The sequence below is a fragment of the Uloborus diversus genome, chromosome 6, assembly GCF_026930045.1.
Source record: "Uloborus diversus isolate 005 chromosome 6, Udiv.v.3.1, whole genome shotgun sequence".
NCBI classification, from domain to species: domain Eukaryota; kingdom Metazoa; phylum Arthropoda; class Arachnida; order Araneae; family Uloboridae; genus Uloborus; species Uloborus diversus.
Genome location: NC_072736.1, coordinates 141,987,882 through 142,003,071, shown reverse-complemented (window position 1 = coordinate 142,003,071; position 15,190 = coordinate 141,987,882). Strand labels below are relative to the sequence as shown.

General features: G+C 32.5%; 1 protein-coding gene across 1 annotated transcript in view; it reads left to right on the top strand.

The window, feature by feature from the left end:
- Positions 1-310: 310 nt before the first annotated feature.
- The window catches only part of LOC129225014 (agrin-like), a 79,057-nt gene continuing 64,177 nt past the window's right edge, over positions 311-15,190 (top strand). The window contains exons 1-4 of the mRNA XM_054859561.1: positions 311-509; positions 2,187-2,417; positions 6,352-6,567; positions 12,089-12,364. Coding sequence (XP_054715536.1) covers positions 311-509; positions 2,187-2,417; positions 6,352-6,567; positions 12,089-12,364 — 922 coding nt within the window. The remainder of the gene's footprint in view (positions 510-2,186; positions 2,418-6,351; positions 6,568-12,088; positions 12,365-15,190) is intronic.

The following is a 15,190-nucleotide window of genomic DNA, read 5'->3' as shown; positions in this document are numbered from 1 at the left end:
TTGCAGGTGATGTAAATATGTATGCGTATTTTTTGCGTAAGTATCAAAACTAAATACTTCCGAAATGAGATGTAATACAAGATATAGTTCCAAAAACAGAACGAGGCAAGCCAAATGTGCCAAAAACAGGGTGAGATTCAAGCTAATGATCCAAAATATAAACCAAAAGTTTACGCTATTTTTTTCCCTTTAAACTTCAAAAAAAAAAAAAAAAAAACGCTGATAAATATCGACCTAACGTCACAAAATAAATCAATTTCTTCGAGTACTGCTCAATGAATATGATGTTTTTCTAGATCCATGTGATAAAATGCTCTGCACGTTCGGTGCCGAATGTCTTGTTGATGACACGACCAATCGAGCTTATTGCCGCTGTGGACAAACTTGTCCTGAAGTGTTTGCTCCCTTGTGTGGAAATGACGGTGTCACATACTCCAGCGAGTGTCAGCTACGTCTGTCTTCCTGTATTCAACAGCGCCCAATCTTCTTGGATCGTCAAGGAGCTTGTGGTATGTATATTTCACTGCAGATCAAAATATTATGCCAAAAAAAGTTGACATGTGAAAACCACTTCATGATATTTTTCCGAATTGATATTCAAGAGGAATTATGGAAAAGAAGATGATATTTGTTGAATTACCCTTTTTTGAGACATTTATAGTAATTAAAATTTATTAAGAAGAAATTATCCTTATAACACTAAATAATTGATTTAGATATTTTTAACATGTCATTTTAGAATTTTAAGCCTATATGTTTTAAATGGTTTAATAAATAATTTGTTTTAATTGATGTTTTTATATTATTTTTGCCACTGTAATTGGATTTTGTCTGTAGTGTGCAATACGTTTAATAAATAAATAAGTAAATAAACTTTAAAAAGTGTCCTAATTATTCACGTTAAAAACTGCTCAGTAAAAAAATAGTTTTTGTCACCTTTTTTAACATTTTAAGGAATGTGTCCATACCAAAATCCTAATGCTGGCTATTTAAAAAATTAATGAATAAATTCGGCTTTTTTTTCATACACGGTCGGATTTAATAAATATACTCGCTGAAAATTGTTATGTGGGGGAAAAAAAGGAAGCTGATTTCCGAAAGCCAATCTAAATAGATGAATTGGCACTATATGGACTTAAAAAATGACCTGTTTCTAAAATTGTTATTTTTAAATTGATATGCTTAACGCCACTCCCCCATTTTAGGAAGAATCAGATTAAAATACTCGATACGATTAGAACAAAATAAAGTTTCCGCTTACCCTACTTAAAAGACTAGAATTTATTATAATGAGATGTATTATAATTTGAACAATGCAAAAATTTCGTTCCTGCCTGAAAAAAAGGGGAACTTGATGAAAATATATTTAAAATTTTCAATATGCTATTTAAAAAGCGACTAAAAATCCGAATTCATAATGTATCGTGTCACATAAATCTTGTCGCAGTTATGATTTTGAAAATTTTTATTGTATAAAAGTGAAAAGATAAATTTCAGCAGAAGAAAATTGTACTCTTTGGGAACCTAGATAGTCCACATAAAAATGAAAATTCTGATAAACGAACATGGGTGTAAACAGTTTAACCAGCATAAAACTTTAAATTGCATTTGCAACTAAAAGCAGCATTGAACGAAATCATTGAAAAACATAATAACTGGACTATAAAAAAAGAAAACTTAAAATGTGCAAAACTAAAACTATAAAAAAGTCAATTTTTGAATCATTTCACGTAACTTTACGGCATAGTGCGGACTGAAAACTCAATAAAATGTAAATATTTCTTTTAGATATGAGGAATGAGGTCAAAAAGAAACATTTGAATGGCATTAGAAAAGAATGCCATTAGAACAAGATATATTAAACATTTATATTTTCATAAAAAAATTGAAAACTGACCATTTTCCCATAGTTGTGGAGAAAACCAAGCCTCGATAGAGGACTCTAGTAGTTGTTCAAATTCGATAATATTTTATACTTGTATTGCACTTACAAATTCGCAGCTTTTAGTAGGAAATTGCAAATTAAAATTCCTACCTACTGTTTCTTTCGACCCATCCTAATCCTCACTACTGGTTTGAAAATCGAAATTACAGGCTACTGGTATTATTGCGAACTTGTATTCTCACATTCTCAACGGATGGAATTCCCCATGGAAGTGGGTTTATTAATTTGTGTTTCAATTTAGTTGTACAAGATCCATGTGAAGGTAAAGAATGCCGGTATGGTTCTTCCTGCAAGACAACTCTTGATGGGAAGTCAGCGCAATGTGTTTGTGCCGAAAGTTGCTCATTCTCCGACGACGATGCTGTCGCTGTTTGTGGGTCAGACGGGAAAAAATATCGTAACGCATGTGAGCTGAAAAAGACATCTTGCAGAGAAATGAGACACATTGAAGTGAAATTCACTGGCGTCTGTGGTAAGAATAACATTTTACAAACGTTCTTAGAGAATAGTATAGTTTGGTTCGTGTAGCTTTAAGAAGACTTTCCAACAGTTAAAAGAAGCAAAAATACAAGGTTTATTTATCTACCTTAAAGGGCCCCGTCCCCTTCTATATTCTCTCACCAACCGCCGTTTGCCACCTGCACAGATGTCCGGCCCATGATGACAGAGGGGTGAGACAGGATGAAAAGACTTCCCCTGGTGCAGACCACTGGGCTACAAACTAATTTTTTTGCTAATTTTCATGAATATCGGCCGAATAGTCGAGGCTTTGTGCACGTCACAGGGTGTTAGTAAACTCTTGGGGAAAACTTGACGGGGTGATAGTACACATCAGGATAAACAATACAACGACAAAAATAAGGGCCCCAAACGTCTTACGAAGGACGCCAAATTTTAGAGTCCAAAATTTCAAATCATCATAAAAAACAAAAAACCGATGGTCGATTCGTTTGCGGTTTTCGTTAAAACTATTCGTTTTATCAGTATTTTCTTGAAAATAAATTTTGAAGCTGTAGTTTAAAAAATGCAGATAGAGGGCGCTTTAGACTTTGCAGTAACGAACAACTATTTTTGAATTTCATTAGATTTTTTCTAATGCGTGGAATTAAACTTAAATTTTCAGCTCAAAATTAGAATCATTGGGCGTGATTAAGTCGCGCAAACTAAACTGTGTTCAGAAGTTAAAATACACTCTGCCACAAAAAACATTAACACAGAAAAGGAGGAGAGGGAAAGGAGCGATCTTCCCGAAATTTCAAATGTATTTGGTCTATGACTAGATAAGGAAATGATTACAAATTCAGAACCAAAAATTGTTTTATTAAGAAGTTATGACACAATAAAGGTTACAAAACCGTAAGTTGTACAGTGTCCTCTAGCAGCTGTACAAGGCGTGATATCGAGTGAAATAGGTTACCTATAACTAGTGATGTGGATCGGGTAAATACCCAGCGGGTAGGTAAATATTTTTTGGGTATTTACCCTAGGCCTGGGTAAATACCCCAAAACTGGGTATTTTACAAAAAAAATGCAAAAAGTGAATGGGGTTTTAAAAAAAAAATCTAAATATGAAATAATTGGTAAAACTGATACATACATATGTATTACACAGTTTATGATATTTTTTATTGAAAGACTTGATGAAATTATGAAAGAAACACACCGTGAACCAAAGAATCTTTCTTTTCAATGCCATAATTGGAGAAGTATAAGCAATTCAATGATGAACTTCAGGATTTCAAAGTCACAATCTAGGTTAGTCATATCCAAAATGAAAAAAAAAAGCATGAGGGATGTTTGGAAGAATAAACTGAGAAGTTATTAAGACTATGATGTTATTTATTTAATTGCTGTTTAAGTGATAATGTGGCAATTATAAAACAGTTTTCACATTAATAAGCAAAAAAAAAAAAAAAATTCCAGTGTAAATCACTTTTTCTGTGGCATACAATTGAAATTGTGAAAACGATAAAACAAAGCTGTGAATTACAAGCAATGTTCGTCAAAATTCAAAACCAAGAGGTTTTTAAAACTTCCAGTGAAAGTCTAGATGGTGCAGTTATTTGTACTGTTTCCAAAGCTTAAAAGCTAACAAGTTTGTACTTCAAACTCTAACAGTCAGTGAATCACAGTTGTCCAGTGAATTTAAGAAAAGGCTCCATGATGAAGTTTTTTGGCTTCATGTTGATAAAATGGTTCATATTTTAGAACCAATGGTGAAGTTGATTTTATCTCTTGAGTTAAATGATCTGCAAATACATTTGGTCTATAGGCAGTTCAACAAATTACAGATCACATTACTGGAACAGCTTCATATGTCCCCTTTTCAAAAAAATGAAGAAAGAGAAATTTTGAATAAGTTTAAAGAAAGGAAAGAATTTGGCATTGGTCCAATTCATCTTGCTGCAGATATTTTGGATCCAATGATGCAAGGCGGGGATCTGAAACCACCCAATGGTTTAACGTTTATCTATCAAGTTGTGAAGCATATGAAATTAGATAGTGTTCAACTGAAGACTGAACTTGTTCATTATAGGAAAAAGACTGGGATATGGGGAAGGAAAATATTGTGGGAAGGATTAGACAGAATGAATATTTTGTTATGGTGGAGAAATTTACGTGGAACCAGTGTAATAGTAGAAGTGGCTTTGTGAATTTTAAGTGCTCATGCCATGCAGGGACATATTACTGGGCTGTAAAGACTAGAACCTTAAAAAAATTGATGTTTGCTTTTTTTTTTGTAACCAGTTAAGCTTTTTACTTTTTGTAGAATGGCTTTTTATATCTGAAATTTGGGTATCAACATTGATTAGGTATATCCAACACATTTAATGTGAATATCATATTAGATTGCTAAGTTGTTTCACACAATAATTCTTTAAATATGTGATAAAAGTACAATTTTTGGGCAAAAATTTATTGTTTTGTATATGGTTGGTTATATATATACATAGTGGAATAGACAGAAAAGTATTTTAGTCGAATATAAATTTCTGAAATAAATACCCGGGTAAATACCCATTTTGGGTATTTACCCGGGTATATACCCTGGGTATTTACCCCTAAAAATAAATACCCAGGTATTTTACATCACTACCTATAACCAATTGGACTAAATCCGAATTCATCATTAAAGATAACATGTCTCCTGTCTGTCACAAACCAGCTAATCATGTGCAGCGAAAATTCAAACCATCGCAATGGACGCCGGTTCGAGACGCCAACGTCTTTCAGTCTACTCAGGATTGTTTTTCTTAATACCATCAGTTTCTCGGAAAGTGTTAAATGGCATGGAGTTAATGTTATCGACCTTGTTGATACGGCAGTGGCCGCTCCTATGATGTATGAGCTTCGCGCTCATTTATGCTTCTAGAAAGCCTTAACCGACCTACTCTAAACTACTACCACATTCGCTCCGGCCGATGTGGTGGCAGATACGCGCGTACAACCAACCTGCTTCTCTGAGACCGACTGTTCATCCCTTTAAAAAATTCAACAATTGTTCGTATACCTCTAAAAGTGCGTCCTAGTCAAAATGCCCTTTGACACAAGCTTTCACACTTTCAGTCGTACTTATCTGCGCATCTTGTATGCGCCTTGTATGCGCATAGCGTGTTTATCCTTTCGTCACTGGCAACTCATATTTGAAATCATCTCTTACCAAACTACATTTATGCCGAGTTTGCTGGTTGCAGCTCAATTTATTCTTGATGCATACATTTTTTGTGACAAAGTGTATTTCAACCTTTGAAGAAAGTTCAGTTTTCACTACTTAATCAGTCCCAACAATTCCGATTTTGAGCTTAAAATTTAAATTCAAGCATTAGAAAAAATCTAATGAGATTCAAAAATAGCGGTAAAAAATAGTTGTCCGTTACTCCAAAGTTTAAAGCACTCTCTATCTGCATTTTTTAAACTACAGCTTCAAAATGTATTTTCAAGAAAATACTAATAAAAAGAATAATTTTTTGCGAAAACCGCAAACGAATCGGCCAATTTTTCCGTTTTTTTATGATCATTAGAAATTTTGAACCCTAAATTTTGATGTCACCTATCTCCTTCGGAAGAAATTTGAAATCCTTATTTTTTCCATTATATTTTTTGTCCGGATGTGTGCGCCCCCCCCCCTTAAAGTTTTGCTCAAGAGTTCAGAAACACTCTGTAGATCCAGACATCCAATTTTTCTGCTTTAATTATTAGTAGAGATTAAGGCAAACCACTTCATTAAAATATTGAAACGTTTAAGAGAAAAATAAAACTATAAATTAGTGAATATTTAAAAACCGATTGTAAAATTGAATCGAATGCAATCAATATGAAAATCAATCTAGCGTGAAAGATGAATATATGAACTTAGCCAAATGTATGTAATCTCATACCTTTTTCTTCTTTTCACTTCATTGTAGACCCTTGTGATGGATACGAGTGCTTACCTACTCAAGTTTGTCAGTTGGATGAAAACAGAAATGCTATTTGCCGTTGCAACTCCGTGTGTTCACCAGATTTTCGTCCAGTTTGTGGTTCTGATGGTAAAACGTATACAAATGAATGCACAATGCGAGTTGAGGCGTGTAAATCTCAAAAAAGCATAAGAATCATCTACACAGGAGAGTGCTCAAGTGGTAAGCTTTTTTTTCACTTCACAATAGAGTGGGTCGAAAAAAACGTTTTTTTTTCTTTTCGAAACGCCGCTATACCGCGGAAAACTTGCCTCTAGGTAGGTTTGTTTAATGCAGGTGAAACAAAGAAAAAAAAATTGAGTCCCTAGCTAGCGCATTGTACTTGAAATTTCGATTATTTTCGAAAATCAAGTCATTTTGCAACTTTGTTCGCAGTTCTCAGCTAATAACTGTCTGACATTTTAGAGCAAAATAGTAAGTATTTTTTAACGTTAAACGCAAAATATTCGTTGTGCAAACGATTACTCGAAATACATGTGGTTGATTTTTAAAAATCGGCTAAAAACACGGTAAATGACTGACATTTTAAAAAATACCATGTCAGTCAGTTACCGTGCTTTTGATATTTTTTTAATCATCCAAAACGTATTTCAAGAATTAAATTATACCATTAAAGTCAGCTTAAAAGATACAATAATCTTGGGTAAAATATCGTTTGCACAGCGTATATTTTGCTTTGAATGTGGCAAAATACACACTGTTTTGCTCTAAAAACGTCAGTCAGTTACCCGTGAAATTGACTATGTATGCATATGTGTGTGAGCGCGTGCACGCGTGTGACCGTTTGTTTATTTTGCGATAAGGTTAGAATATTACTGATACGTTATGCAGACGTGCATTTGTAATGCTTTTAAATCAAAACACCTTTACAAGTCTCAAAAGTTTTTGTAACTAAATTGGGAAATAACATATTTCTTGTTTAGCTACCAAATTGTACTTCTCTTCATCAAAAATTCAGCAGGGATTTTTTTTTATGCATCCCAACCACCCCATTTTTGTTTTGATTGGACAACTGCAGTAAAAAAAATGTAATTTTCTTTCAAACTTGAAAAAAATAACAAAAAAATGCTATTTAGAGCATTTTTTGATGTTTCTGTGAGTGTTTTTTTTTTTCTCGTTTAGACGAAAAAAAGTGACACAGGCGGAATCTTGTGCATAAAAATGAAAAGTTTTTGGTAAAAAACAACTCACAGTTTAAAATGAACGAGTGCTTTTAAAATTTGGATTCATTTGCAGACTTACTTTTTTTTAAATATTAAACTTAATTGTCTTGTTCAAAAACTTTATGTTCATTTTCTTGAGAACTCAGAAATATAATAACTGCAAGGTAACTGCTTAAATTACTAAGAAGCCAGGACTAATTTTATGAAATATTTTTAACACTAAATGAAAAAAAAATCCCAACTAAATCTATATAATAGTTAAAATGTGATGTAAAACTTTATTGTGCTTGAATTCAGTCAATTTATTTCTTTGCTTTCCGCAGAAAGAAAGTTCCTGCATGTTTTTTTTTTTCTTCTTACTGTAAATACAAAGCATTATGCTTATCTCTAGAACTAATCAGCTCTTGTGATAAGGGAGAGAACAAAAAAAAATTTTGTTGAAAATCCCATAGAATTCGAGAAAAAAAAAGCAAGAGACGTAAAAAATAGGAAAGAGTTTGTGTGTTTTTTCTTGTCAATCAGGATGAAAGAGTTCATTTACAGTTCGCAAGAGTGAAATCACTTCATGTTAATGATTTACAGATTTTTAATAAAATGTTTACCGAAAGCTAGCAGTGCCAAACAAATACATTACATTTCTTATTAACTGCTTATCTATTGTAATTTATTTGTTTACTTGCTCTAGCTATCATTTATATGGATAATAATCCCAAAATCTCAGATAAAAATAATTTGACGAAAGTGAAACAATCGTATAACTAAAAAGATTTACTACTTCGTTTTAACCGTTTAGAGTACAGCGGTTTCGGTTGAAGTCACTTTATATATATATATATATATATATATATATATATATATATATATATATATATATATATATATATATATATATATATATATATATATATATATATTAGGGTGGTCCTTATTTTTGAAGTTGCAGATATTTTGCGCGACGCCCCCTCAATTTGTTCCATTATACAAATAAATGATCCCTGCAAAATTTTAAGACAATCCATGAATATTAACACGTGCCCCTAGGGCCCCCTTTTTTGAGTTTTGAAGAAAAAATTGCGTATTTTCTCATTTTTATGTAAAAATAATTCTAACGTTTTATATTTAAAGTAATTTTGAACCTCAATAGGTGCTGCTACTTCCAGACCGTCCATTCTCTCATATTCATTCTGTAAAATTTAACATGTTACAGAGGGTACATGTACACCAATGGCCTTGGGACAAGCGTATTGCTCTTCTGCGCTTGTTCCAACCAAGCAGCAGGGGAACGTTTCTTCCCACCAAGATGGACACAAGGGATTCTATAGGCCATTAATGAATGGCCTAGACCATTAATGAATGATCTTTGACACCAACAAATTGCTTCCTCCAGGCTTTGGGGGTGTTGATTTACAAAATTCCCTGTGTATGTAATAGGTGTGGCAAATAGAAGCGCAAGGTTTCATTGCTATAAATATAAGTAATTGCAATTATATTTTAATTCGCTGTTCTTTAGTTATAAACATACCTAAATGCTTATACAGTTTTTAATTTTTAAAATATTAATTTCGAAAAATCCTCGATTACTCCTAACATAAAAATATACTTTATTTTCCATAGCTAAAATATAAATTAAAAAAAAAATATCCAGATCAGAACAATGTAGAAATCTAAACTTTAAATTAATTTTCTTCCACTTCAGTACATAGTCCTTTATTATCATCAAATTATTGCGATTCTTAAGATTTAGAAACCGAAATGGATATCTATCCTAAACTGTTGAACTTTTGTTTTCTACAGCTGGTTTACCTCAATGCAAAAAAGCTTGACAACTATTGATATCTGCTCGCCTATCATCACTGTTAGACAAATGCCATTAGGAATCAAGATGTTCTTCATTTGTTTACTGCCTATGTAGATGCAGTAAATTTAAATCCAAATGACTTAGTGATCAATCGTACATTCCTTAAGAGAGCAATAGAAAATCTTCGAGAGGTAAAATTAAATTTCATGAATTTAAATTTAGATTTTGTAGTTATTCACTGGGATACAAAGCTACATCCAGATGTAACTGGAAAAAGAATGCCGACAGGATTACCGTGATAGCTTCAGGTTCTAAGATTGAACAGCTACTCGGAATTCCTTAGATATTTCTTCAGTTGTATATGATATCTTAGAGGATAGTTCTATATTGCTAACTGTTCTAGCTGTAGTGTCTAAAAGACGAAGTGGATGTCATATTATTGTTCGTAAAAAGCGGAATTGAGAAATATTAGAGAATTCTCATAACTTGTAATCATATTTCCTGGTGAATTTCCTCCTACAGGGACATGTTTTCGGCAACTTGAAGCTTATCCCTGAGCCACATGGGTGGCAAAAGGAATTTTTGTTTGAAAATTTTTATATTTAGGAAACAATTTAAATTGACCTTACATGAAAAGAAAGCCCTTCAATGCCGTTTTACAAAGCTGTTTTACAATTAAATGCTGTATGAAAATATTGTTTTTCGTAGCAACCCAATCGAGGCTCCTTTGAATAATATATCTGAAAAACTAGCAGCGTAAAAAATGACGACAAACATGCAGCAGAAGCAGTGACTGGAAAATTCATTAATCACTTATGGTATTTAGGGGATAAACTAGTAGCTTTGTCCGTATTGGATGAAGGAATTAACTTTGAAGATTGGAAAAGACTAGTCCAAAAAATGCTTGTGATAAGGAAGACGTGTCTGATGACTGTTTAACAAATTTCAGATAACAGTATAGGTGATATAGAATACTTTCTTAGTAAAGATCTTCCTCTTTATAAAATCAATTACGAGTCAATAAAATTGTTTGATAAGTTGCAAATAATTAAAGTTTTTTTCCTATTTGATCCTGATTCACGTCAAAATTTTTAAGCTATTTAAAGGGAAGATTGTAAAATACTGAAAATTGTGAATGATACAATTGAAAGAGCAGCACAATTAATCGAAGAAATTCACAACTAATTTACCAAATATGAGTCACAAAGCAATTTCTTTTACAGACCGTCCAAGACTATCGGGAAAAAATACACACTATCGAGATACATTGAGAAAAGCGTACGATTAAGGAAAGTTTCTAAAGCATTATTTCATTCTTATTCAAAGTAAAATCGTTAGATGATATAAAGTAATTAAAAAGGTTAATTTTAGTGCTACCTGACTGTAAAAATATTTTGAAAACCTAAGAGAAACGACGTACTGGGTCTGAAGTAAAAACTCGGAAGATTTGTGGGAAAATTATCAAAAGTGTTAAAGTTCAACGGCCTAGGGGCACGTGTTATTATTGACCGATCGAGTTAAAATTTTGCACACGTTACTTTTTATTATAGTGTCACAAAACTAGGGGGCGTCACTTGTTGAATTCCGAATTTTTTTTTCCCATATAAATAAGGACCACCCTAATATATACATATATATATATAAAACAGGAGATACAATTTAAGACAATTTTAAAATAGAAATTCAAAGAAATTGAAAAAATCAACGACATTAAACGCCATTGTGAACTTTAGGACCAATCCCCCCCTTGAGAAAGTGTTGGTCCTGGGTTCACCTTTTTCATTTTCCATTTTGATGTTCTCGCTTTTTTCATTTGCTTTTTCATTTGTATTTTGACTGTTTGTGTGAATATATATATATATATATATATATATATATATATATATATATATATATATATATATATATATATATATATAATTTTTGGGTGTATAGTATCGGACCTCGATTCCGGAATGCTAAAGACCCCGACCTTTCTGGATTCTGGAATTTTACAGATTTTGAATTATGACTCAAAAAATAGTGAAAACTCTCTTGTTGTGCATTATGTGTGATTTTTTTACTGGTTTCGTTAATGTTCGCAACAAATTTCTTTAATCATCTATCTGAATGAAGATATACTTCATTAATCTAAAATAAAAGTCTGAAATAATTTGCCTCGGCGTTTAGTCCATGGATTTTGAGTTTTATCATTAAACAATTTGTCGACTGGTACAATTAATATATCATATTTATTCTAAAAATAGCTTTGTACATTTGTTAAATAGACTTTGTATTGGTACTAAGAAGAAAAACAAACAAATTACCGTGAACTAAAAGTGGATGTTAAACGATCGCTACAAAATTACAGCAAAACGCAAATTTATGTATGACGCGGCGTCGAAGAAACGTAAAAATAAGTTGAACTGAAAGTACATTGTCAACAACAGCCAGTATCCAAGTGTTAACAAATTTCAACATTTCAAAAGAAAAAAAAAACACTTTTTTTTTTAAATTCCTTATTTTAATTTAAGGAAACAATTTCCGGATTTTGAGTCTTCCGGATTTCAAGGATTCCGAAACTTATGTCTCATACATATACGTATTTTTCAATTGTATGCATTTCTTTATGTCAACATACGTTTTCAGATATGCTAGTTCCGGTAGTTTTTTGTTTCGGTAGATATAATTTTTGTATACACAATATATAAAACCCTGATATTAACAAAAAAAAATTATTAAGCATTTTTTAAGTTATACCCTAAACCAATCCCTTCCAATCCCTCAACTAATTCTTTTGCAGGAGCAAACCCTTGTGACAACCTCCAGTGCGGATCGTTTCAAGAATGTGATATTGACAGGAATGGAAAAGCAACTTGTCAGTGCGATGACAACTGCGAGTTGGTTGTGAGACCCGTGTGCGGCTCTGACGGGGACACATACGACAACTTGTGTGAAATGAAAAGGCGAGGTTGCGTGTTGAAAAAGTCCATCAAACTCGCTTATAGCGGCGAATGCGGTAAGAAAAATATTGATAGATTTTGTGTAGGAAGTGGAATCATATTTAATCAGCAACAATCATATGTAAAGAAATTCAATGTAAATGCTGAATAATTCATAACTAAAAAAAAAATTAAATAAAACATATGTAGGTTTGGCCTACCAGTGAGCAGAATTTTATTTTCGAAAATTAATAACACAGTGAAAGCCAGTAGCATTAGCTACATGAATCTATTATTTCAGAAAGGGCGTAAGTTCAATGGATTTCCGTAGGACTTAAGCCCTCTCTGAAATAATCGGTTCACATGACATTAAGATCATTTTAACTAATGTAGTCTGGCTATGTTTGGATGCTACTGGAAAGCAGATAATTTTGATGAGCCTACCTTTATGAGGAAGAAAAGCAAAAATTTGATTCGTTAGTTTTGCTCATTGCAATGTGAATTTGTTTAATTAAGAGGATAACGCACGCCTGCAAAAATCGGAATTCCAGCAAACTGATAGATGATTCAGTTCCCGTCTGTAAACCGGATTTTAACCTTTCTATCTCATTGGTGGTCATATAGTAAGTTATTTTCATTTTTAAATGGAGTAGACCCTCATTTTCCTCTGATGCGACATTAAAAGTTGAAAAAGAATTCCCCTTTTTTCAAAATCCAAACTTTTGAAATTGCAGATAACATGCAATTAACTGGATTTTAGCGAGTTAATTCTCCCTTTCATCTTATCGGAGATAAGAAAATGTTTGTAGCTATTAAAAACAAATTGGATATCTTTTACATCTCAGTTCGGTCACGTTTTCTAGGTGGTTAAAATGAAAAAAAGGGCCCATCTTAACTCCTAAAAGCAGTATAGAAGCACAGAGTTTTCTTTTTTTGAAAAATAGAAAGAAAAAAGTTACAGTGTTTCCAATTTATCTGAAGAAACTCTTTTGAAATATATATATATATATATATATATATATATATATATATATATGTTTTTTTTTTAAACCAAGGGACGTTTATTAAGCGATCTCTTAATTGCTGTTAAACTTTCTTGAATCACATAAATGTTTGCCCAAATGTAGAAACTATGACCAAATATACTACATTTAATATAGGTCTATGCAAGGATGCCCATCTTCCAACATCAATTTCATGTCCTACCCCCTCAATATTATTAAAGGCCTCCCAAAGAACGAGCATCCTCCCATAAAAGTTAAAAGTACCCATAAAAACACTCCCCCCTTAAAAACTTCAATGACGCAGTCTGCATCATCACCCCCCCCCCTTGTGGGCACCCCTGAGTCAATGTAGCGAGAAAAAAAATGGTAATTGCAATGCGTTTTCCTTTACCAAACAAATAATTGCTAACAGATGCAAAATTCTGACCCAAGAGTTGGAAGTTTAAAAGGATCAATCGACAAAGAAAAAACAAATTTTTGTTATTGTCCTAAAGTTTCTTTACGAATACAAATGTTTGATTTCAGACTGTAAAAGTATCACATAGGAGTTAGCAGTTAAGAAAATGTAATTTCCAAATAGTTTTTAAAACTCAATTATATTGCTTTGAAGACTTTTTTACTCACCCAAATGTATGTTTTTGGATCAAAAAATGTGACAGCAGATAACAATTCAAATATAGGTTGCTGCACAAAGGGCAAAATTTGAAATGAGAACAGTATGAAAAACATTGAACATAGACACTTCAGATTAATTTCATATGAAATGGATAGTAGTTACGTTACAAAAACTAAATCAGTGTTGTTAAAGGTGCTTAAAATATCGGCTCTCAGAACGAAAATTGGAATTTATCCCCAGATGCACAATGTGCTAAATATGTGCGGCACGTAGCCAAAGACGGTTTAAAAGTCACTTAGCAACAGTTTGTAGTTGATTTTGGGCAGATTCTTAAACTATTAACCTTTTTTAATTTTAGTTTTCTTAATTTGTGTAAAATATAAGAAAGGTTTCACTGTTTGTTTGTTGGAAAATGTAACTTGAGAGTACTAGCACTTTGAATTTGAAATTAAGGAAGTGATTTGTTTGTAGTACTTTGACCTCCTCAAAACGCATTAATTTTTTTTCTGTAAAAACATAACCGTCTAAAGAAAAAAGAAACATTTACATATGCCAGAAAATGCAGTTTAGAAACATATTCAACTGTTTTACGGATCTTGAAATGTAAAAGTCCATTGGAAGAATAAACATACAGTATGCATCTTTTGATGAGTGAAAACTGTTTTAAATGCTCTTGTGACTGGTAGAAACTAATCTGAACTTAAAAAAGCATCTTTTTAGTTTTTAAAATAGACCTTAAAACCAAAAATACCTATTAGAGAATGAAACTTTTTTTTTTTTTTTAATCCTGAATTGCTATTTGGATTCATAAAAACTTGAAACAATGTCCAACTACTGAATCTGTTCCTTGAAAATGGAAACCAGGGCTGCGGAGTTGAAGTCGGACTGATTTTGGAGTAAAGGAGTCGGATTCGGGAGTCAAAGTTTCAAGGTTTCAAGTGTAGGAGTCGGTCATTTTCCCTCTGAGTTCGCAACTCTGCCATTTCTTGTCGAAATCCGACTGATTTTGAAATAAATTAGTCGGAGTCGGTGTGAAATATTTTACAATTTCTGGAGTCATGGTTGGCCATCTTCCTTCCAAATCCGCAGCCCTGATAGAAACACCGTTTGACTGCTAAAAAGCAGAATACAAATGTATCTTCTTGAACAATGGTACGGCATATTAGAAGATAAAATGTATTAACTTCTTGTGTATAACCGATTATGTTTACAAGAATCACATTTTGATCACTTAGAACCCTCTATTTTGAGCAAAAACTAATGGTTATATCTTATTTCAAGGC